Source organism: Typopeltis vanoorti, chromosome 25, assembly GCF_054136105.1.
Source record: "Typopeltis vanoorti isolate ZY-2024b chromosome 25, IOZ_Tvanoo_1.0, whole genome shotgun sequence".
Lineage (NCBI taxonomy): Eukaryota > Metazoa > Arthropoda > Arachnida > Uropygi > Thelyphonidae > Typopeltis > Typopeltis vanoorti.
In genome coordinates this window covers 70,804,814-70,828,789 of record NC_143573.1, presented here as the reverse complement: position 1 = coordinate 70,828,789, position 23,976 = coordinate 70,804,814, and the positions used below count along the sequence as shown (strand labels likewise).

The 23,976-nt window shown below is 34.8% G+C and overlaps 1 protein-coding gene across 5 annotated transcripts in view; it reads right to left on the bottom strand.

Moving 5' to 3' along the window:
* LOC150092836 (DNA damage-regulated autophagy modulator protein 2-like) overlaps positions 1 to 23,976 on the bottom strand; it is a 151,947-nt gene that overhangs the window by 45,853 nt on the left and 82,118 nt on the right. For all 5 annotated transcript variants that reach the window (XM_090414539.1, XM_090414538.1, XM_090414542.1 and 2 more), the window contains one exon: positions 10,670 to 10,824. In XM_090414539.1, coding sequence (XP_090270665.1) covers positions 10,670 to 10,824 — 155 coding nt within the window. The remainder of the gene's footprint in view (positions 1 to 10,669; positions 10,825 to 23,976) is intronic.

Below are 23,976 nucleotides of genomic sequence, written 5' to 3'. Positions count from 1 at the left end.
TGGGGCGCAGTTGAAAAAGACACCAATCGCACTTCCAGTAATACAAAAGCCCAGTTAATGGATAAAATTAAAACAGTTTTTGCGGCCCTTCCCAGGGAGACTGTAGCATCAGCTTGTTCGAGGTTCCGAAGCAGAATTGAAGCTGTGATCGATGCTAATGGTGGTTATTTTGAGTAAATCTTGTTGATAGTATTGTAATTAACTCTGCCTGTAATGTTTTTTTGTCAATTCATTAAATTTAATAGATACAAAGAAGATTTTCTTTTTCCTTACGAAACTGTCAAATTTATCCCGAACACCCTGTATATATATATATACTATAATAATATTTTGAGCAGTTTTTCTCTTGGCACCTTACCATTTGTTTTTCAAAATCCATTGAAATCAAATACAGATCTTTGTTATATTTCCATGACTTCTTGTGATCTAATAACACCTATTTCGCTGTTATCCACATTTTCTCAAAATATTTTTATTGATCTGTATTTATTTTATACCCTGATGTTTAGCTCTCCAACAACCAACTTCGGCTTGTTCATTATATCAGCTCATCCTCTTTTTCTTCATGTCATTTAAACTCAAAATACTCCTCTACTTCCACAGCAACCATCTTTGAGATTACAGGCAAAAAAAGTCACACTATCCAATTTTTCATTTTGAAATCTGTATCATTCTAGTTGAATTTCCCTACCATTCAAGAAGTTAGTGTTAATCTATACCTACTCCTTTCTTACCCTGATCACTATTGTCAAAATGTAATATTATTCAGAAGTATCTCATTCATTTTAGTCTCTTCATCTTAGCTAAGGATTGTTCCAACAGCTTACTTTTGAATGTTCACTCTGGTTTTCAGATGAAAACAGTGTGTGTGTGGGGGGGGGGACTTGTCTATTTGGGCAATGCCCTAGTCAGCATGGAATTTCATCAGGGTGCACCATCATTTTTGCTTACAGTTCAAGCCAGTATAGAATACAATTTGATCATTGAAGTTGCAAATTGCTGGCTCAACTTCATTCATTTATTCATATAAATTACTTAATAATTGAACACACTGGATCAGAAGCCCTGTCCAGCACATTCTCAGCATTCCTTACAGGCTATGCAGATTTTCTCCAGTTATTTGATTGCACCTCTAAGTAATCCATATAAGGTGACATTTCAAAACTGTAAGAATGGATCTTAGAATAAAATGATTTAGACCAGGGGTGTCCAACCCACAGCCTACATGTGGTCCCCATAAGACCTTAAACTTTTAACATTATTATGTGATTTTTAGCAATATTTTTCAGATTCTGTTGCGTGGTGCTCGAGCGTGGACTGCGTGGGTGATAACAGAACACTGTGTAGGGAAGGGTACAGTGCAATAATAACTTCTCCTCCTGTGCCCACCACACACACACACACACAGTCAGTTAAATTGAAATCTGCATGTATCAGACATTACATGTGCTTGTGTGACCTGTGTTTCTATTAATGACATTTTTCATTAGACAGATATATAGGTATTCTTTTTTAATTATTAAACTTGGGCTTCTTGTGCTATTTCATAAAATAATTTATATACCACAGCTGGTATAGGAAGTACAAAATTTAATAATTTTGTACTTCCTATACCAGCTGTGGTATAGGAAGTACAAAAATTTATCAAATAGTTTTTTGCTCATGACATTGTTATAATTACAACATCACTAATGCTATAAAAATAAATGCTTATTTAATTATTAATTTTTTTACCCCAGTTTTTACACTGGGAGAATTGCTTCCGATTTTACCAGCGAACTTTACACAATAAATAAAGTACTCGAAGCCTACTTAAAATTATCATCATCTCAACAATCTGAGGGAATTATAATTTACAGTGACTCAAGATCAGCTATGGAGGCAATCAAAAATGGCAATATCAAGCTCACACAAGACACCCATAAACTCTTAAATCAACTAAAGTGTTTAGGAAAATGTTGCATTTTACAATGGATTGCTACTCATGTAAGCACTGATTATAATGAAGCAGCTGATAAATTAGCAAAAGGGGCTAGAGAACTCAACCAAGAAACTCACGATGGCGCTTGCTGATGCTAACGCCTAGCAAAAGCTAAACTAATTCCACTGAAATCAGTGATACAACATCAAATTCCCGAAATCAATGCTGATAGAAAGACCTCCATCACGATAGCAAGACTACAAACAGGACATTATAGAGGAATGAAGATCAATAGATGATATGAGAGCATATCTGCAAGAGCTGCCCTAATACTGAACTGACACCCACTAACTTTACCTGTCCAGCAATTATAGCAGCCTTGCAAGAAATAGATCCTAATCCTGAACAACAGCTCTATACAAACAAAATCATCGACATAGCCAAAGCAGTTCAAGGAGCACATGGAAACATCTAAGACTCTTCAAAGGACAAGACAATAACAACAAGACAATTCTTCTTCAGGCAATGTTTCCCAGGCAAGCCAAAGCCAAAAGACTTGACACCCATGCTTTAGACAGTCAATTACATGTTACTATATCAAGAACAGTATGTGGAAAAAATCTGCCTGTTCCAGCAGAAAACAAAATTGCAAACATTTTAAGCTCCACAACTCATTATCTAAATTATAAATGCTTTTACTAGTACAAACCTTTTCCCTCAATTCTGAAAAATATAATCACTTAAATTTCTATTTTTATCATGTAGAAAACTGTTTTTTTACAAATTTAATCCACATTAATTTTCTAGAAATCCCATTATTCTTCTAGAAGCATATATGGCCTACGTTCAGCTATAGCAAACAATAACATACTATCGATAAAGTCTCAATCAAAGCCCCATGGACATAATGCATTTCTAAAGAACATTTAGTATAGCAAACTATCTATTATAAAACTATTACTGTGGTTGCGATGGGTCTGCTACAGTGAGCATTAACTTTATAATGTAAACATTTGATAAACCTCCAAACGTTATCAATTATCTAAATCTTTTAACACCTCACATCCCAAACAAATACTAAAATATAAGCCAACTGGAAAGAGAAACTAGGGTAGAACTCAAAAAAGGATATTAGATGGATAATGAGACAGGAACAGACCAATATGGTCTATACCCATAATTAGTGTTATGATGATGATGATAACTCTTTTAATTTTCTAATTTTTTTTAAAATCACATTTACCAAATGCTTTTAGGTTGTTAAAAACTACAGATATGCATTACTTAATCATGGATTTTCTTTATTATTGTCATCATCAAATTCCTGACATGTACCCTCAAGGGGTATATAGGATATGATAGTACTACATGAAAAATTTACATCATTACTAACTTCCTATCTACAATTTTCCTCCAAATCAGCCTGTTACTTGTCAAGGCTCCAACATTATCAGATCTTATATTTCTATCATCTAAGGCACTTTGTACCGTATCAATCCACCTATATCTTGTCTTCCTCTGGGTCGTTTTCCTGCCAACCTGGCAGAGAACACTTGTTTTGCTAATTTTTCCTTGCACATTCTATTTGAATGACCATACCACTTGAGATTAGCTCTGCTAACATATTCCTGGATGCTTACAATGTCAGGTTCTTTCCTAATATTCTCGTTTTTAATATGATATTGCCATTGATGCCATCTGTTAAAACCCCTAATTTTTCTCAAGATTCTCATATCTGCAGTCTCTAGTCTTTGGTCAATTGTTTTACTTCTGACCCAGATCTCAGATCCATAAGTTAAAACTGGTTTGAACACTGTCTTGTATACAGGCTAATTTAGTGTTTCGACTAATTTCTCTCTTATTCCATATGAATTTATTCAATTGACTTCCTACCATACCAGCTTTGTTGATTCTGTTGTCTATTTCCATATTTAATTTACCATCTTCACTAAAGATCGTGCCTAAGTAGCTGAAATGTTTTACTTGTTCAACAGGTTCTCCGTTCACAACGCAGTTGACATTTTCAACGATTCTACCTATTTTCATTGTCTTTGTCTTTTTATTGCTGACCTTCATACCATATCTATTACAACAGTTATTCAATTTAGTCAGGGAATCTTGCAAACTTGTAGCGGATTTATTTAGAAGTATAACATTGTCCGCATAAAGCAAAGAGCTGACATTAACATCTCCAATTTTGATTCATGTTTAATACCACTTTCCTTCATAATGTGATCCATATAGATAATGAATAACAGAGGGTCTAATGTACATCCTTGTCTGACACCAGATTGAACATTAAACCATCTTCCTGTACTTCCTTCAATTCTAACTACTGATTTACAACTCAAATAAAGACTAAGTATTGCTTGATATAATGCCCCATTGACACCATATAACTGCAGCGTATTGAATAGCTTCTCTCTTGGCACCTTGTCATATGCCTTTTCCAAATCGACAAAACTTAAATACAGATCTTTGTTATATTCCCATGCTTTCTCAACTATTTGTCGTAAAGTGAAGATCTGATCCTGACCACCTCTATTTGGCCTGAATCCAGCTTGTTCTTCACCAACTTTTTCTTCCACAATTCTTCTCAACCGTTTCTCAAGTATATTTGCAAAAATCTTGCCAGGAACACACAGTAGGGAAATACCTCTGTAATTTTCACATTCAGTTTTATTTCCCTTTTTATATGTGGGTACTATGAGAGCTTACTCCAATCATCAAGAATTTTTCCCTCTGTCCAGGCCTTTTAAACTATGCAGTACAGCCACTGTAAGACTTTTATACCACCATACTTCAGCATTTCTGGTCGAATATCATCTACTCCTGCTGCCTTTCCACATTTCAGGCCTTTGATGGCTTTTTCTACTTCAAGTATGAATAATATAAGCACGTAAACACAAGAAAGATATTTTATTAATCAAATATTTTGGTCTGGAAATAGCAGACCATCTTCAGTGGAACTATAAGAACAGTTTTAAAAAAATACAAGGTGGAATACTAATAATAGATCATTTAAAAATAGAACAAGCCGCGTGATGTTATATCACTAAGTATTAAAGGGAATATTTTTAAGCAGAGACATGATTGAAATAAAGATATTTATTAATAATATTAAACAACATAAAATTAATATGAATTAATGAGTTATCCTGATTAGACTTTCCCAGATTTTTGATATAGATATACAGTCATTCCGATTTAGGTTAGGACGATTGAGTAAGGCCTCTACGCTTTCTTTGAATAAACGTTCAAATTTATAACGGGATCTATGTAAGAGGCGAGTTTTTGACCAAAGGATGTTGTGGTTAGTTTCAATCCCGTGCTCAGCCAATCCAGATTTTTCAGGATTGGCTAAGCACGGATGGAGTTGGATCTTGGATTTTTTTTTTTCAAGAGAACGTCCAGTTTGTCCAAAATAGGAGAGATCACAGTTGCAGGGAATTTGATAAACTCCAGGAAGAGACATAGTTGAGCGTTTGTCTTTAGGAGAAAGAAAATGGGAATTTGTTAATAGGTGAATACGTAGCTGTTAACTCATATTTCTTCAGAATTCTTGCGATAGGTTCTGAAATCCCGGAGATGTATGGAATTGAAACTCGACGTATTGAATCTTTGTTGTTTTGTCATCATGTCATTTTCCTTATACCCTCTTTTACCTTGCGGTGTCGAGGGTCCATTGATCATCGGACCTCACTCCGTTTACAGGATAAGGTGGTCAGCCTTATGCCCCGGTGTATTCTATGGCCTGTAGTGTTGAGTTCTCAAGGCCAGTTTGCCTGCATTGCGGGATGAAAAACCCCAGAATAAACTAGGGAAAAAACCCTGCTGTCCACGCCCAAGACTGAGGAAGATCCTTCAGCTCCTCACGATGGGAATCAAACCTAGGACACTCCTTCCCCAGGCATGTGGTTGCAAAGCGCATAGCCACTAGGCTAACCGCGTGGATGTGGATTATAAGAATCGAGAAGATGTTGTGTACTCTTTTCGGAAAAGCCATCGAGTTTCATGTGTTGTTGGATAGTAGAAAGTTCTTTCTGTAGAAAATTAGAAGTAGAACAATTAGTTTTGGCTCCTCTGATTAGACATTTTATGATTCCTGATTCTTTAAGAATATAACGACCTGTGAACGTTGGTTTCCTGTAAACTGTAGTTGTAAGAGTATTTGAAGGTGACCGAATGAGGAGAACGTCTAAAAAAGATATCTGGTTGTTTTCTTCCATTTCCATAGTAAACTTTATACGATGATGTAAGGAATTGATACTGTTTAAAAAAGAAGGCAAGGAGTCTTTGTTGTGTGGCCATACAGTAAAGATGTCATCTATATATCTTACCCAAAAGGATGGTTGAGGGAAAATAGATGAGAAGAGGACTTTTTCTAGATGTTCTAAATAAAAGTTGGCTAAAGCAGGGGAGAGAGAGAGAGAGAGGACTTCCCATGGCAATTCCTTCTACTTGGCTGTAAAATTTGTTTTGACATAAGAAATATCCAGAGTGTATTACGAAATCGAATAGTTTTATAATGTCTTCTGGAAAGATGTCAGCCAGTAAATTTAGTCTCTTTGAGAGGTACATTTGTATATAAAGATTCTATATCAAAGCTCACCATAAGAGCTGTAGGTTGCAATGAGACATTTTCAATTTTTCTAAGAAATCTGAGGAGTTTTTAAGAAAGGAACTAGAGTTGCCTATGTGAGATTTCAAAGGAAAAGTTTGTCCTTGTTAGTGATCTAAACTGAAAGTAGGAAGTGATTACCAGACATATATAAATCTTTTGGAAAAATGTGGAGAAATTAACAGAGCTAATAATAATGGTAAGTACCTGATCAATTTCTCTTCAAGATATGGATTAATTATTGCTAAAACTAAGTTCCAACAAAAAAATGTGCACAAATTCACATGAAGAGAAGATACAAGAAATAAGACATCTCATTGACTATGTTATTGTTGATAGAGATGTTATCCCCCTTGTTCAGAGCACAAGGATATACAGAGAATTTGAAACTGGAAGTGATTGCCATTTAGATTTTAACAGGATAAAATTGAATTTCATATTAAAAAGTGTGTGTAAGAAAGTTTTAAAAGAAATAAAAATTGAGAAATTATCAGAGGTGAAACAGGTAACTATAGGCTAAAATATGCAAATATTATTCAAGACAAAATGAAGGCATTTGAAAACAAGAACTTTGAAGAAAACATTGAGGTATGGATCATGAATTTTGATTCATGATCCATAGAAAAATCAGAACTCTATGGTGGACTTAGAAAGTTAAAGAGGCAGTCATGGAAAATAAGAAAGCATGTCAAAAGTTCCTTGCAAATAAGTCAGCTTGTTCTCTGAGAGAATACAGAGCAAAATGTGAGAAAACAAAACACTGAGTAAAACAGGCTAAACGAAAGTCATGGGAAGATTTTGGTATGAACATTGTAAATAAATATCAGTAAGATAGCAGAATATTCTGGATGATATTAAAAAAAAAAAAAAAAATAGAAATGGAGGAAAGAGTAATGCAAAAGAAATCACAGCTGATAAAGGTGACATGAAAACTGAAGATATTCTAGATACCTGAAGTGACTACTGTGAAAGATTGCTAAATGAAATTAACAGTGACAGCATGGAGGTAGAAAACACTTTTATTTTAATAACACTATATTTTAATCATAATTGAAGGAGTAGGCACAAGAAGATGATTTAATGTCAAATTAGGTGTGGGACAAGAGTGTACATTACCCCCAATGTTATTCATCATCTATACATATCACATTATAAAGTTATATTAAACCTGATATCAAAATAGGAGCTGTTAACATCAGCAATTCCCTTTATACAGATGATGTTACACTTCTAAATAAATCCAGTACAAGTCTGCAAAATTTCTGGACTAAACTGAATTAACTGGTGTAATAAAGTTGGTATAAAAATCAGCAATAAAAAGATAATGAAAATGGGAAGAAGCACTGAAAACATCAACTGCACCCTGAATGGAGTAAATGAAGTAAAACATTTCAGCAATTTAGGCACAATTTTTAGTAAAGATGATTTACTAAAAAATATTTTTAGACAACAGAATAAATTTATATTGAATAAGAGAGAAATTAACCAGAACACTAAACTAGCTGCATACAAGATAGTGTTCAAACAAATTTTAACTGATAGATCTGAGTGTGGGTTAGAAATAAAACACTTAATCAAAGAGTGAAGACCACATATATGAGAATTCTGAGAAAGATTATGGTAGCGAACAGATGGCATCAATGGCAATATCATGTTAAAAATAAGGATATTAGGAAAGAATTTGATGTTGACATTCAGTTGAACAGAATGGTTGAGGAAAGGTTAGTAAAGCAAGTATTTTTTTGCCAAAATGGCAGGAAAAAGATCCAGAGGAAGATCAAGTTCTAAGTATTGAGGTAAGTGGACTGAAGTAAGAAGGGGGCTTAGAAGACAGAAATATAAGAGAGCTGATAATATTGGATTCTTAACAGATAACACATTAGTTTGGAAGAAAATTGTTGATAGGAAGTTAGTAATGACCTAACTTTTCATGTTGTACTATCGTAATATCCTATACAGCTCCTTAACTGACATCAGAATTTGAAGATGATGGATCTGAGAACTAGGTTAGAAATAAAACATCTGATCAAAGACTGGAGACCACAAATATAAGAGTTCTTCTGAGAAGATCAGGGAACTGAACAGATGGCAGCAATGGGTGTATCGTTAAAATTGAGGATATGAGTAAAGAACTTGATATTGTTAGCATTCAGGGATGTGTTAGCAGAGCTAATCTCAGATGAAATAATCACTTAGAGAAAATAGGAGAGGAAAGGCTAGCAACTCAAAAGTATTTTTTTACAAGGATGGTAGGAAAAAGATCCAGATTAAGACCAAGAACCAAGGGAATTGATACAGTAATAAGTGCCTTAAAAGGTAAAAATATAAGAGATGATAATACTGGAGTCTTAAATAACAGATTAATTTGGAGGAAAATCACTGATAGTAAGTTCACAATGATGACAATTTTTTATAATACTGTCATAATATCCTGTATACCCTCTGAGAGTGCATATCAGGAATTTGATAATGATGATGGGCTTATTAATGAATTTAATTAATAGATTACACCAATATCTCTGCTATAGCAACATACATATGCAGGCTAATGATCGTCTTTTGGCATGTCACTTTTCCCACACAGCACTGCAATAGCAGTTTTGCAATCTCTCATGTCGAATTAATATAAAAAAAAAGTTGCTACAGAAATTGAGTCGACTATATAACATTAATTAAAGTAATTGATTTAATGGATACAGAACTATTCTTTGTTATAGTTTGAGTGTGGTTACTTCTATTTGACTGCTTTGCATTCCTATTTAAAATATACTTAGATCTGCTTGCTGGGTTAGCTAGAGTTAATAATACCTCTAGCACTTCAAATAAGCAGATGATCTGTATCCTGCTATGGCATAGATGTTTATGGTATTTTAGGTCACAGATTATTTTCACTGGTGTGAGATCACCATTCTATTTACTTCTAATGCAAGATTACTGAATATCTAAATCTTAACCTACTAAAGATACCATATATGACTGGTTTACAACTTCTCGTGTGAGGGATTCATATCTTAAAAAAATTTTCCTGGATGACTTGATCGTAATTACTGTTTGTCTGATTTATATTCATGTTAAAAAAATTTCAATAAAGTATATTAAAAACAAATTATCTCAATGCAATAAATCTGATGCAAACTTCATAAATTAAGTTAAGGGAATAATAAATCCCTCATTATTTCAAAGCCGAATAAGAAACTCGAAGATTGAAATCTAAGAGTTTCATGTCGAAGAACTTCCGGCGAGTCCAAGCGTAAGTCAACACCTGGTAGTACAACACTAGGGAAACTCGGAGCAAAGGTGGAGCAAGTTTCGATCACTGTCCTTAATATTTCCTCATAATGTAAAACACAGCTCCTATGAGATGTATTACTGTTTTACATTATGAGATAAGGTCACTACCCAGACCGAGTTGACCTAGTGTTGTACTACCAGGTGTTGACTTACACTTGGACTCGCAGAAAGTTCTTCGGCATGAAACTCTTAGATTTCGATCTTCGAGTTTCTTATTCGGCTTTGAAATAATGAGGGATTTATTATCCCCTTAACTTAATTTATGTCGCCGAAAAAAATAGCCTTTTGGCTCTTTACTGTAGTAATAATATATGGGTACACCTTTCTGGCAATTCATATAGTAAAGTATATAAGTTCAGTTCACTTAAACCTTGGTATTATCTAGGTCTACCTACTCACTGATGAGACCTCAATAAAGGTCGAAACCGGTCTGGATAGTGACTTTACCTCATAATGTAAAACAGTAATACATCTCCTAGGAGCTGCGTTTAACATTATGAGAAAATATTAAGGACAGTGATCGAAACTTGCTCCACCTTTGCTCCGAGTTGCTCTAGTGTTGTACTACCAGCTGTTGACTTACGCTTGCACCCACCGGAAGTTCTTCGGCATGAAACTCTTAGATTTCGATCTTCTTATTCAGCTTTGAAATAATGAGGGATTTATTATCCCCTTAACTTAATTTACATCGCTGAAAAAAATAGCCTCTTGGCTCTTTATTGTAGCAAACTTCATAAATTATTTTACTTTATAACAGAAATGGATTATTCTGAAATATTTTAACAGGTGTATTGACTACATCAATTTTTACTATAAAAATATACTATAAGAATTACCTGAAAGTTTCCTAAAATACTAACACCAAATGATGCAATACATCCGCAACAGAGAGCTGCATGATTCAGCTTAAGGACAGTGTTTGATTCTGCAGAGAGATGGTCCCTATAATATTGTTCTACTTGCTTGTATCGTATGTACATAGTACCTGCCACTAGTTAAAAAAAATAAATACAATAAAATAAAAAATAACAATAATCAAAAGTCTTTAAAATTTTTATTGCTTAGGACTTATTATTGTAATATAAAGGAACCTTCTTTGTAATAATGTGTTATACTATGAGATTTACTAATCCAAAGCTGAATCTTTACTTCTGATCTGAGTAGCAAAATTCCCACTGTTCCTAAGAAACATAAGATCCCATCAAAAAGTCAATGCAAATACAGTCATCCCTCGACTTGCGTTGGGGTTCCATTTCATCCGACAGGACATAAGTCGATACATTAAATCGACAGAGCTATAGGGATTAGGGACTTAACCGTAATACGTATGCTGTCATTTTAAGTTTTAAACCTTTACTGTGCATTACTACCACTATAAAATAGGAAAATAATCACCCAAATCTTCCTCCACAATCACATTTTCATTACCTTCCCTATGTGAGGTACCAGACTGCCATTTGCTGGTGTAACCTGTTTTTTTTGATGAAAATAGCCAATGTGCTTTGCTTATACCTCTTCTTCTTTTCATCATAATTTTGTTTATAGCAAGCAAATGCATCATGTACTTTCCTTTCTACTAATAAGTAGTGTTCAACATTAGGCTCCATGTCTTCAGCCATTTTGAGAACATCGCTAACTGCAGAGAACATTTCTGCAAGACCCTTCACTGTGAATTCTTTAACTACCTCTTCTTTTTCTCGTTCTTCCTTTTCTGCAACACGCTGTTCCTCCAGTTTGACCAACTCTTAGTTGGTCAACTCTTCAGGGACACTTTCTATGAGTTGAATTATGTCATCATTCACTTCAAGATTCAGATTGTTTACTAGGCACACCATTTCTTCACTCAATTTACAAAGGTCTTTGTAATTTTTTTAAAACTTCCAAAATCGTGCAAAAATCTTTTTCCATATGCCATTCATACATTGAGAGGTCATTTCGTCTCAAGCCACAGCAATATTTTTAATAGCATGATAAATATTGAATGCTTTGCAGAATTGCATGAGAGTCTGATCATTTTCTTCAGTGGCAGAAATAGCTTGTGATGAAGTTCTCCATAGATAATAATCCTTAAACACTGCAAGAACTCCCTGATCCATCAGTTGGATCAATGAAGTAATGTTTGGAGGGAGAAACGTGACCTTGATTTTGGGGTGAAGAGCATTATCTAGAATTAATAAAATTTTAAATTCTACATTTTCTTTCACACAATAGCTTTCCACTTCACTCGCATAACAGTTGATTAAGGCAATCAAACAATTTTTGAGTCATCCACAATTTCTTATTGCTCCGATAATGAACTGGAAGAGTATGCTTCCTAATGTTTTTGAAGGTTTGTGGATTCTCACTGGGCCATATCACAAATGGTTTCAGTTTATATCCAGCCATATTACCCCCTAACAGCATCTTATAATAAATTTAGTTTAATCCTTTATCTAAGTGTGAGCAAACAAAGTTTGCGCCTGAAAGTATCTTCAGGACTGGGGTAAGGTGGTACAACACCAGAGCACTCCTTGCAAAGGTGGAGCAAGCTACCAACACTCCTATCTCAGTATCTCCCGTAATGCAAAACACATCTCCTTGCGGATATGTCTAATATTATGCATTAAGGGAGGGCCACAACCCAGACTAGTTTTGACCTTTATTGAGGTCTCTTCAGTGGGAGCCGGGCCCAAGTGGAGATACCAGGCAGAAGCATTAGCAGATCATCTCTACCTATAGGAGTTGCCAAATGGTGTGTCACCCTTTTTTAATAAATTACTCTGGATTTAGAGAAATATGTTGAAAGTTTATTTTTCACTTGGTTAGAGTATAATAAATTTAGTTTACCCCAGTCCTGAAGATACTTTCAGGTGCAAACTTTGTTTGCTTACACTTGGATAAAGGATTAAACTAAATTTATTATACTCTAACCAAGTAAAAAATAAACTTTCAACATCTTTCTCTAAATCCAGAGTAATTTATTAAAAAAGGGTGGCACACCATTTGGCAACTCCTATAGGTAGAGATGACCTGCTAATGCTTCTGCCTGGTATCTCCACTTGGGCCTGGCTCCCACTGAAGAGACCTCAATAAAGGTCAAAACTAGCCTGGGTTGTGGCCCTCCCTTAATGCATAACATTAGACATATCTGCAAGGAGATGTGTTTTGCATTATGGGAGATACTGAGATAGGAGTGTTGGTAGCTTGCTCCGCCTTTGCAAGGAGTGCCCTGGTGTTGTACCACCTTACCCCAGTCCTGAAGATACTTTCAGGTGCAAACTTTGTTTGCTCACACTTGGATAAAGGATTAAACTAAATTTATTATACTCTAACCAAGTGAAAAATAAACTTTTAACAGAAACTTAATACAGAGCTTTTAAAATAGGTACACAGTGAGTAGACATATCGATACAAAATTAATAACGAAAAAAAAAAAAAAACTAAAAAACCTCTAATTTGTAAAGAACCATAAAGGGAGATAGTACTTTACAAATCAACTTTTTTTTTTTTTTTTTAAAGTTATCTTACACCAGCTACTTAGGTGGCACTTTTTGGAATTGTCAGTTATTGTTTAATTTGAGCTTATGTACTGAAGATGCCTGTGACACACAGGCAAAAATTATACTATTAAATAATCTTTGTACGTGAGTTTTTTTTCCGTTATTAATTTTGTATTAATACAGAGCTTTGAAACCAGGCACAGATTTTAGCTTTTTTGTGGATGAATATCTGCTACGGCATTTTTTTCCAAAACAAGGAGGTCTCATCCATATTAAATATTTGCTGTGGCAAATAATTTTCCTAAATAATAATTTTATCCAATTTCTCCACAAACTCCTTGGCAGCCTTCTCATCGGCACTTGCAGATTCACCATAAATTGTCACATTATGCAGCGCAAAAAGCTGCTTATGTTGCTTCATCACTATCGTTGATTTAATGGAAGCAGATCCTTTCACAGCCTCTATGATTTTATCCTTATTTTTCAAAATGGTCGTCACTGCAGAATGAGACCATCCAAAGTCATGTGTGATCATATTGACGAGCTTACCAGCCTTCATGTTGCTTTATAACTTGCAACTTTGTTTCAAGATCAATTGCTCACCTCTTTTCTGTGATTCTTCACTAGATTTTATGATTGGGCGTGTAGAGCCATGTTGCACAAAATATCACAAAATATTTAATAAATACGAAAATAACCTATTTCCCAAACACAAAATCAACAGAGGAACTGTTGAAGACACGTACAGATTGCCGAGGGAGGTCCCTGCTGAATGTGCAGTTGCCACTGCACATTGTTCCTAAATAGAAACCTGTTTACTTTATGCTCGCTTGTGTCTTGTTTGAAAATATAGTCGAAAATGTTATTCCCTTATTGGATAATGGACATAAGTCGAGGGAGGGATGACTGTATAAACAAAACATCTTTATTGTCAGAAATCAATAGCATGCTGTCTTGCCTTTGGCTGAAATAACTGCTTCAATGTCAATGTCAATGAAAGACTTTCTACTCATTTCTGGTGGAAATGATTTTGCCATTTTGGGCCAAATCCTGAATACATAGATAAATGGTGTCGTAGGAATTTTTAAAATCTCCTTTTCATATTCTTTGCCAAACATGATATTAACAATTTTACAGCATGCAGGCAGAATTACAGATTCTACGATTGTGTGAGATTTCATTTTTTTAGCAATAATTTCTGCGATTGCGTAACTGGCTTCTTGGGCTTTTTCGGACACAATTACAAATTTTGTCTATCTTTTTGCTTAAATAGTTTTATCTGGTACAATTCTTTTAAAATATTCAGCCAGTTTTTCACTCAAGTGAGAATGTTTAGATTGTAAATGTCTTTTTAATTTACTTGGAACCATAGTGTTGTTTGCTCATTTTTTGCCACAAACTACACATATAGAATGTGGTTGATCTTCTTGACTGTAAATAAAGCAAAATGGCAAATAATTTTCGTCATAGTGGCGAACTTTAGTTTTTAATTTAGTTTTAGAAGAACCAGTTGCTGATGTGCTGGGCAAAACTAGCTTCTTTCTAACTTTCTTCTTTCTTTTTTTTCCTTTCCTTTTGACGTACTAGCTTCACATTCTTCATTGTCATCAAATTTCCGTTTTCTTATTACAAATTTATCCATGTTAAAGGAATACTATTGAATAAAATTAACTGAATGAAAAAAAAAAAAAAAAAAAACCAATAAAAGAACTCTTACCAGTTACCTTAAAAATAAGAGAATTAAATGAAGTTATTTGTGAACACACTTATCAAAAGAGTAAAGCTAATTAACACACAATTTTAAACCGATTCACCAACCGTAAATTTCGTAAAATATAAATAAGAGAGCTTCAGGTGCAGATGGAAGAACAGACACTAATAAATAAATGTGCAAATTACGACATTATTTCTTTTAATTAATTTGTTTTCATAAATCTTGCGGCACACCTGAAGACCTCTCGCAACACACCGGTTGAAAATCGCTGCTCTATATAACTAGATAGGCAAGCTTAACAGTTAACTATTAATGCATTTTCTCTACAAATTCAAAATGATTTCCAAAGAAATTCCTGATCTCTTTTTATACGCCCACAAAATCTGCATATGCACATCCTTATTTTACCTTATCTTACCCCTAATTTTACATCAAATCCTCTTCCTTTATTTCCATCAATTCTATCTAATGACTTACAACTTAAATAAAAACTATGCATTGTCCTGTATAATAATCCCTGCAAAAAAGTATCTGATCAACAACTGTAACACTAACATTGTGTGTATATATATATATATATATATATATATATATATATATATGACTATTAACTCAGAGGTTGGATATGTTCATTTTAATATAAACTGACTAAAAATCCGAGAATTATAACAAATTGAGATTTATTTGAAAATGCAACATGTTTCGTCGGGATTGACTTCATCAGGCATTAAGAACATAGAAAGCTATTAAAAGACACTGAAAAAAAACATTGAGACACTCTAAAGCTATAATATTCGACTGTAAATTACAGTTATTATGAACTTGAGCTATAGTCAGTGTTAAAGTTCTATTGTTGTACACTTCTGCATGTGTGGAACCACACGATCTCCAGTATCTGATAGTAGAGCTGAAAGAGTCAGGCAAATTATAGCTGAGATTATTGTTCATATGAAGAAGGTCCAAGGTGATTTCTTTTGACTCGACAATGTGGCGTTCTACCTCATCATGGCAAATATGTAGGTTTGAAGTTGTTGTCCAATTTACTTCATGTTGGCAGCTTTCATTGTTCGTGTTTATTGAAAACAGGACATGGCCTGATAGGTACACAAAGAACTTGAGTTAGGTACACAAAGATCTCCAGTATCTGATAGTAGAGCTGAAAGAGTCAGGCAAATTATAGCTGAGATTATTGTTCATATGAAGAAGGTCCAAGGTGATTTCTTTTGACTCGACAATGTGGCGTTCTACCTCATCATGGCAAATATGTAGGTTTGAAGTTGTTGTCCAATTTACTTCATGTTGGCAGCTTTCATTGTTCGTGTTTATTGAAAACAGGACATGGCCTGATAGGTACACAAAGAAAACTATCCACTGAGACCTATAGCAGACAGCATTGACTCACCCACATACAGGTTATCTAAATATCTGGCGTCATTGTTAAAAGCTAATGCAGGAAAATCTCCTTCTTATATTAAAAACTCAACAGATTTTGTCTCTAAAATCAAGGACTTAAAACTCAAATCTTCTGACATCATGGCGAGCTTTGACGTGGTAGCGCTCTTTACCAACATTCCGACACAGGAAGTTCTCCATATTTTAAAGAACAAGATTTCAAATAAAATGTTCTCGCTGCTATCTCACTGTGTAAACTCTGGCTATTTTGAATTTGAAGGTAAACTTTATAAACAAGTCAAAGGATTAGCTATGGGAAGCCCCCTCTCTCCTATATTAGCCAACATTCGAGGATTTTGAACAAAAGGCAATCTCCTCTTTTAGTTTAAAACCAAGAATTTGGCTTAGATATGTGGACGATATATTACTCATATGGGAGCATAATATTGAGAATCTTCACGGGTTTCTCAACCAACTTAAACAACCTCCATCAGGATATCAAATTGACCACGGAGATTGAAGAAAATAGTTCCCTCTGTTTCCTAGATGTTAAACTCACCAAGACGCCTGAATCAATAAAAGTCTCTATATTTAGAAAGCCAACACACATGGACAAATATTTGCATGCATCCTCATATCACCATCCAGTGCAAAAGTTGGGTATTATATCAACTCTTGCGAATCGTGCAAGATCTGTACTGTCAGATGAAGAAGAACTACAACAGCATCTGAAATGGACCTTTAAAAGCAATGGCTACTCTTTAAAAAGTATCAACAAACAATTATCCCACCGTCAACGTAGAGACACAGGATGACTCCAAAGGTTATATCTCCTTGCCATATATCAGCACACTATCCAAAAAACTGAGTAGAATCTTAAATAAATGTAACATACAAACGTGCTTCTCGACTCTTCCAAAAATAAGATCAAGTTTCAGCAACTACAAACAATCTCACAACCTTCTACAATTCCCAGGTGTATACAAAGTCACATGTGAATGCGGAAAACCTTACTATGGTCAAACGGAGAAATCTATCCTCCTATGTCTCGAGCAACACCAGAGAGACATTGCTTACAAGAGAACCAGACCTACTGCCCTATCAGGCCATGTCCTGTTTTCAATAAACACGAACAATGAAAACCGCCAACATGAAGTAAATTGGACAACAACTTCAAACCTATATATTTGCCACGATGAGGTAGAATGCCGCATTGTCAAGTCAAAAGAAATCACCTTGGACCCTCTTCAAATGAACAATAATCTCAGCTATAATTTGCCTGACTCTTTCAGCTCTACTATCAGATACTGGAGATCGTGTGGTTCCACACACGCACAAGTGTACAACAATAGAACTTTAACACGGACTATAGCTCAAGTTCATAATAACTGTAATTTACAGTCGAATATTATAGCTTTATAATTGTATAGCTTTAGAGTGTCTCAATGTTTTTTTCAGTGTCTTTTAATAGCTTTCTATGTTCTTAACACCTGATGAAGTCAATCCCGACGAAACATGTTGCATTTTCAAATAAATCTCAATTTGTTATAATTCTCGGATTTTTAGTCAGTTTATATTTAAATGAATATATATATATATATATATATATATATATATATATTAGGATTTATTTTTCCTCAGTACATAAATTTTGTTAAATTTGAACAGTTATGAATAAAAATACGATTAACAAAGAAAAACAAATTTATTACAAAAAATATTTTATAGTTACTTTTAACCAGAAATTAGGTGAATGGAAATCAAACACGAAGAAAAAAGTATGAGATCATTCTTTGATTGAGAAATATATATCCGATCACTGAACTCATTATTTTGTTATTCCTCCTTTTGAATGAACGATGGCTTTCATCCTTCGTGGCATGGACTGAATAAGCTTTCGACAGTCAGTTGGCAGAATTTCATTGCAGCTTTACGTGATTGCTTGACATAATTCGACAGCATTTGTGGGCCTTTTAGTGTTGATTTTTCAATTAAAAATATTCCAAACATTTCAATCGGATTAAGATCTGGACTATATGAGCACCAAGTCATAGTTTTACTTGGAGTTTCCACTGTTTTGCAGATAGTTCTTGATTCATCCGCTGCAGTGACAAGATGCATTATCATCTTGAAACATTAATTCATTGGACTCCTGGAACCAAAATATGCTCTAAAATTTCTTCGACTTCAGAGCTGACTGTACATAACGATACATAGTTTTCAACCACCTTGTGATGTCAACCCCAAGCAGTAAAAGAGGGTGAAAATTTAGTCTTTGACAAAAAAAAAAAAGTTTCATTTTAGCTTTGCAAAAGTGAAATCCTTGACCATTCGGACAATTTTGTACTGTACAGTCACCTACCTTGACCCTTTAATTCAACAATGCAGCATTAAGTTGTTTGGATGTTGAACTATGCATGGTTTTTGCAAGTTCAGCCAAGTTTCTGTGCTGTCTGTGTGAGTGGCATGTGCAGTTTGAGGCATGTTTTTTGCAATATTAATTAAATGATATTTTCTCCAAATGTTGCATACAGTACATTACTCAACTGAGTATGTACTGCATAAACAGTACATTGAGTAATGTTGATATAGTAGATTTTAGTAATCTGGCTACTTGCCTTTGGGACATTCCATCTTTCAAATATTCAATCATTCTGTTTTTTTAAATCACTGAGGCATACTTTCACAGGAGCCAACCTTTAACACTGCAGATAGAATTTAGATTTCACTATCATGATTCTGCTTCTTATAAACGTTTTCTCTGTGCTTTACTCATGTGCAGACAATTGTAGATTTGCATATTGGGGAATGATACATATTTGTTTCCTCAGCAATCACTTTATTCCCAACTGTCAGCTTGAATGGATACTTTTATCTAATATATATAATTTATTTCCTTTAAATTAACCTTTAAATCTTTGAATCATACATAAAATTTTCTTTTTATACTTTAAAGCAAGCTATTTCATTTCTTGTATGCTAAAAATTCATGTGTTAAACTTTCCAAGAAATATATGATGTATACTGCAGTCGTTGCAATGATAACAACATTGATCAGATACTTTTTGTAGCTGTACCAGGGACATGGTGCTAGCAGGAAGAAATTCAAGTGGAATGTTTTTCAAACAATCTAATTGAGGATGTGCCACACAGTGCCCAGAAGCAGAATTTTTCTTGAATTTCATTGCAATTCTGCATCCCAACTCAGCCATTCCTGAAAAATAACAGAAGTCATCAATGCATTCTTGTTGACATAATACAGAACTGCAAACCGTCCATTCTAAGCCCTTTAAAGCATCAAGGATTTAAAGTTGTTGGTTATTTTTCCAATAACCAACAGCTTCCTTTTGTTCTGGCCTGCGGGTCAGATGCGGCTTGCGATATGATTTTATCCGGCCCGCCAATTGGACTAATTTTTCAATAAGAATCTGCAAAAAAAAAAAAACACGGGATGTTGATAGATTTCGAATACATTAATTGTGCTCAAAATATATTCCCGAATGGCAAAAAGTAACCGTAATCCAAGTTACAGTCTTTCTGACTGTAAAAGGTCGGTTAAAATGAACTAACGAAGAAAAAAAATTGAATTTTACAAAATTTTACAAGCAAATTTGAAGAAATTTGCTTGTAAATTTATTTCTATTTTTGGGACACCGTATCTTTGTAAACAAACTTTTTCCCGAATGAAACATATCAAGTCAAAATACAGGGCAAATTTATCTGATGAATATTTGAAATCTCTACTTGCAATTAGCACTTCGAAATTTGAATCGAGTTTAATAAGATTTTAAAAACACAAACACAGTTACATCATTCACATTAATGGTTTTATTATAATTTGTGATAAAAATATAAGAATTTTCTGATAGTGAATCTGATAGAATCGAGTTTAATAAGATTTTAAAAACACAAACACAGTTACATCATTCACATTAATGGTTTTATTATAATTTGTGATAAAAATATAAGAATTTTCTGATAGTGTTCGTTGTCATTAATATACGATAATTTAATCTCACATACTCTGTAATCAGTTTTTATCTGCTATAAAACTCATATATCTAGTTCTAGAGTTTTTTTTTTACTATGGCCCGTTGAATAGTACTGAAGTACCCAATGTGGCCCTCACAGTGAAAAGTTTGGAGACCACTGCTCTAGATGACGATGCTCTTAAGACTCTCGTTGAATCAGATCTAAAACAAGCCATACAAGAATTAGCAGAGAAACTTAATTCATCATGGTCAACTGTCCAAGAGCACTTACATAAGAGTGGCAAGGTTCTTAAACAGGATGTATGGGTACCGCATGAACTGTCAGGAGACAGGCGATTTGCAATTCATTGTTGACCAGACAACAAAATGACCCCTTTTTGGAACGAGTCATAACTGGTGACAAAAAATGGGTGCTGTATAAGAATAATAAATGCAAAAAACAGTGGCTTTCTCCAAATCAAACTCCAATTCCAACACCTAAAGATGGACTTCATCCACAAAAGGTTCTGTTGTGCATTTGGTAGGATATTCATGGAATTATTCATTATGAACTCATGGAACAAGGTAAGATTACAGCAGCCATCACTGTGAACAATTACAGACTACATCAAGCATTGTTAATCAAACATCCTACGCTTGTCAATTGGAAAGGGATAATTTTGCAGCAAGATAATGCAAAACCACATTCTGCAAGAATGACTCAAGAAAAAATTAGGCAGTTAGGATGGGAACTTCTCCTCCATATTCGCCAGATATTGCCCCTAATGACTATCACTTATTCAGGTCCTTAGAACACAGCATAAGAAATAAAATCTTCCGTTCGCAAGATGATGTCCAAAGGAGTTTGATATCATACAGACAAATCGGCCCTTCAGAACACATGCAATTTACAGACAAAAAATACTAGTTGTGGTAGTGGTGGAGTTAAATGACATTGATGAAGATGATTCGTAGTAGAGGTTCGGTGTAGTGGTTGAGACAGTTGTAGGTGTCCTCCCGCGATGAGTCTTCAGACTCCTTGGACGTGTCACGAATAATAATAATAATATCATTTTTGCAGCACTCCAAATCATACTGATAGCATGGTCACTGTTTCACTGCCAATGAATGACTACATGATGTATGAGAAAAACAAATGCACAGGACAAACAGATTTAAGGGAATTATGGTGCTACGACCAGGGCTGTTTTAAGGTAATGGCGAACCCAGTGGCTGCCGGGGACTCTCATTCTCTTATTGTGAACTAAAATGAAATTACTAAAAATTGAATTAAGAAACAGCGTGGCACAGTCACAATTAAACCACCTAAGTTTAATGAGCACTGAACATGAGATTTTACAAAATATTAACTATGATGACCTAATACATGATTTTGCCACATCAAAATATAGAAAAGTCACTTTATAATGTTAGTTTTGCTATGAGGAAGCATGTGGATTGGAAGGAGTGAATTTTTGTGTTATTTTTGTTTTGAATATCACCTTCACATCCACCAATGGAATTACATGGGACTTCAAAATTGATGAGTATCTTATTATTATTATTACTGAACATTAGGAAATGTGATAGGGGGCCTCACATTTCTCTTCCCACTGGGGGGCCAAGAAGGTGTTGATTCAGCCCTGGCTACAACAGATTGTCATCCTTCACTGATTGGTTCGGGTTTGGGAATAATCATACTATATGCAAATCAAGGGAAATACAGTGATAAATTGAATCAGTGTAAATTTAGCGCTTTTTTAGGCTTTGAGTAGAACCGCATTATATCAAATCAGGAAATATTTAGAACTTTAGGGTTCAGAAAAAACTACGTCACATCGAATCAACATTAATCGGGGTAGCGTTAAATGGGGTCTTACTGTACTTGGTTTAATCCTTTATCCAAGTGTAAGCAAACACAGTTTGAGCCTGAAGTATTTTCAGGACTGGGACAACTTGAATATAGAAACTAATGACTTTACATCACCTGCCATAGTATCCCATAATGCAAAGCACAAATCCTTGTGGACATGTATAATGCTATGCATTATGGGAAGGGTCACTGCCCAGATCAGTTTCGACCTTTATTGAGGTCTCATCAGTGGTAGTCAGACCTTCCAGACTACTGGCCTGGATAGTGACCCTTCCCATTATGTATAGCATTATACATGTCCACAAGGATATGTGCTTTGTATTATGGGAGACTAAGGCAGATGATGAGAAGTCATTAGTTTCTATATACGCGTTCCCCCATTCCTGAAAATACTTCAGGCACAAACTGTGTTTGCTTACACTTGGATAAAGGATTAAACCAAGTATATAATTTCTAGGTATCTTAAATTTATCCTAATCGTCTGTCATTTTTGAGATTTTCCATGTTGTCCATTGCGCGATGCCTATTCTTCTCATAATTTGCCCAACAAATGTGCAATCATAGATTTTGGAACCTCAGTTATCTCTGCCAGCTGACAATGACTGGTGTTAGACAGATGGCTTTTATTTTGTCACAAGTAAGGCGATTTTATCTGCTACAGTGGTGTGCCTCAGGGCTCTGTGCTTGGGCCATTGTTGTTTAATTTGTATATAAATGATATAGGAAATGGCTTAAAGGGAGATATTCAGTTGTTTGCTGATGATGCAAAGTTGGGTAGTGCAATAAAAAAATCACACTGATGTTGAAAGTTTGAAGGATGATTTAAATAAGCTGGTAAAATGGGCAAAAGATAATGGATGTCAGTTCAATGTGGAAAAGTGTAAAGTCATGCATTTTGGGATTAAAAGATTACCAGCTATGTACTACACTGATGGAAAGGTACTCCAAGAGATTGATGAGGCTAGGGACTTAGGGGTGTTGGTAGATAGGAAGATGAAGTTCAGAGGACACATTGCTAAGGTGTCCAAGATTGCACACAGGATTACTTGGTTGTTGAGGAACACACTGACATCCAGAGATAAAGAGGTTATTATTCCCCTTTATAAAGCGTTGATACTTCCACATTTGGATTACTGTGCTCAGGTCTGGTCACCTGGATTCCTTGGAGATGAGGAGGCTGTGGAGAGGGCTCAGAAAAGAGTGACCAAGTTAATGAGTGATGTAAAAAATGCTCCCTACATGGATAGATTGAGAGCTTGTAGATTGCAGAGATTGATTGATAGGCGAAGAAGAGGGGATATGATAGAAACATTTAAATTACTGAAAGGTTTTTATAGGATTGATGCAGGGGAAATGTTTCAGCTGTGTGATAGTGATGGAAGAACAAGAGGTCATCCCTGGAAATTAAAGAAGAGTGTGGTAAACAAAGGTGTCAGAACAAGGTTTTTTGCCTGGAGGGTGGTGAATGAGTGGAATTCATTGCCTGACTTAGTTGTGAGCTCTTCATCTGTAAATAAATTCAAGAAGAGATATGACAGATATTGTTTTGCTAGTTTGGATCTCCCGTGATGAGTCTACTGACTCCATGGAGATACCCGTAATAATAATAATAATAATATCTTGACAGGGGGCCTTATATCGCTACACTGTCAACTTTTTACTAAAAAATTAACACACACACACACACACACACACACACACCTATTTCAATCAA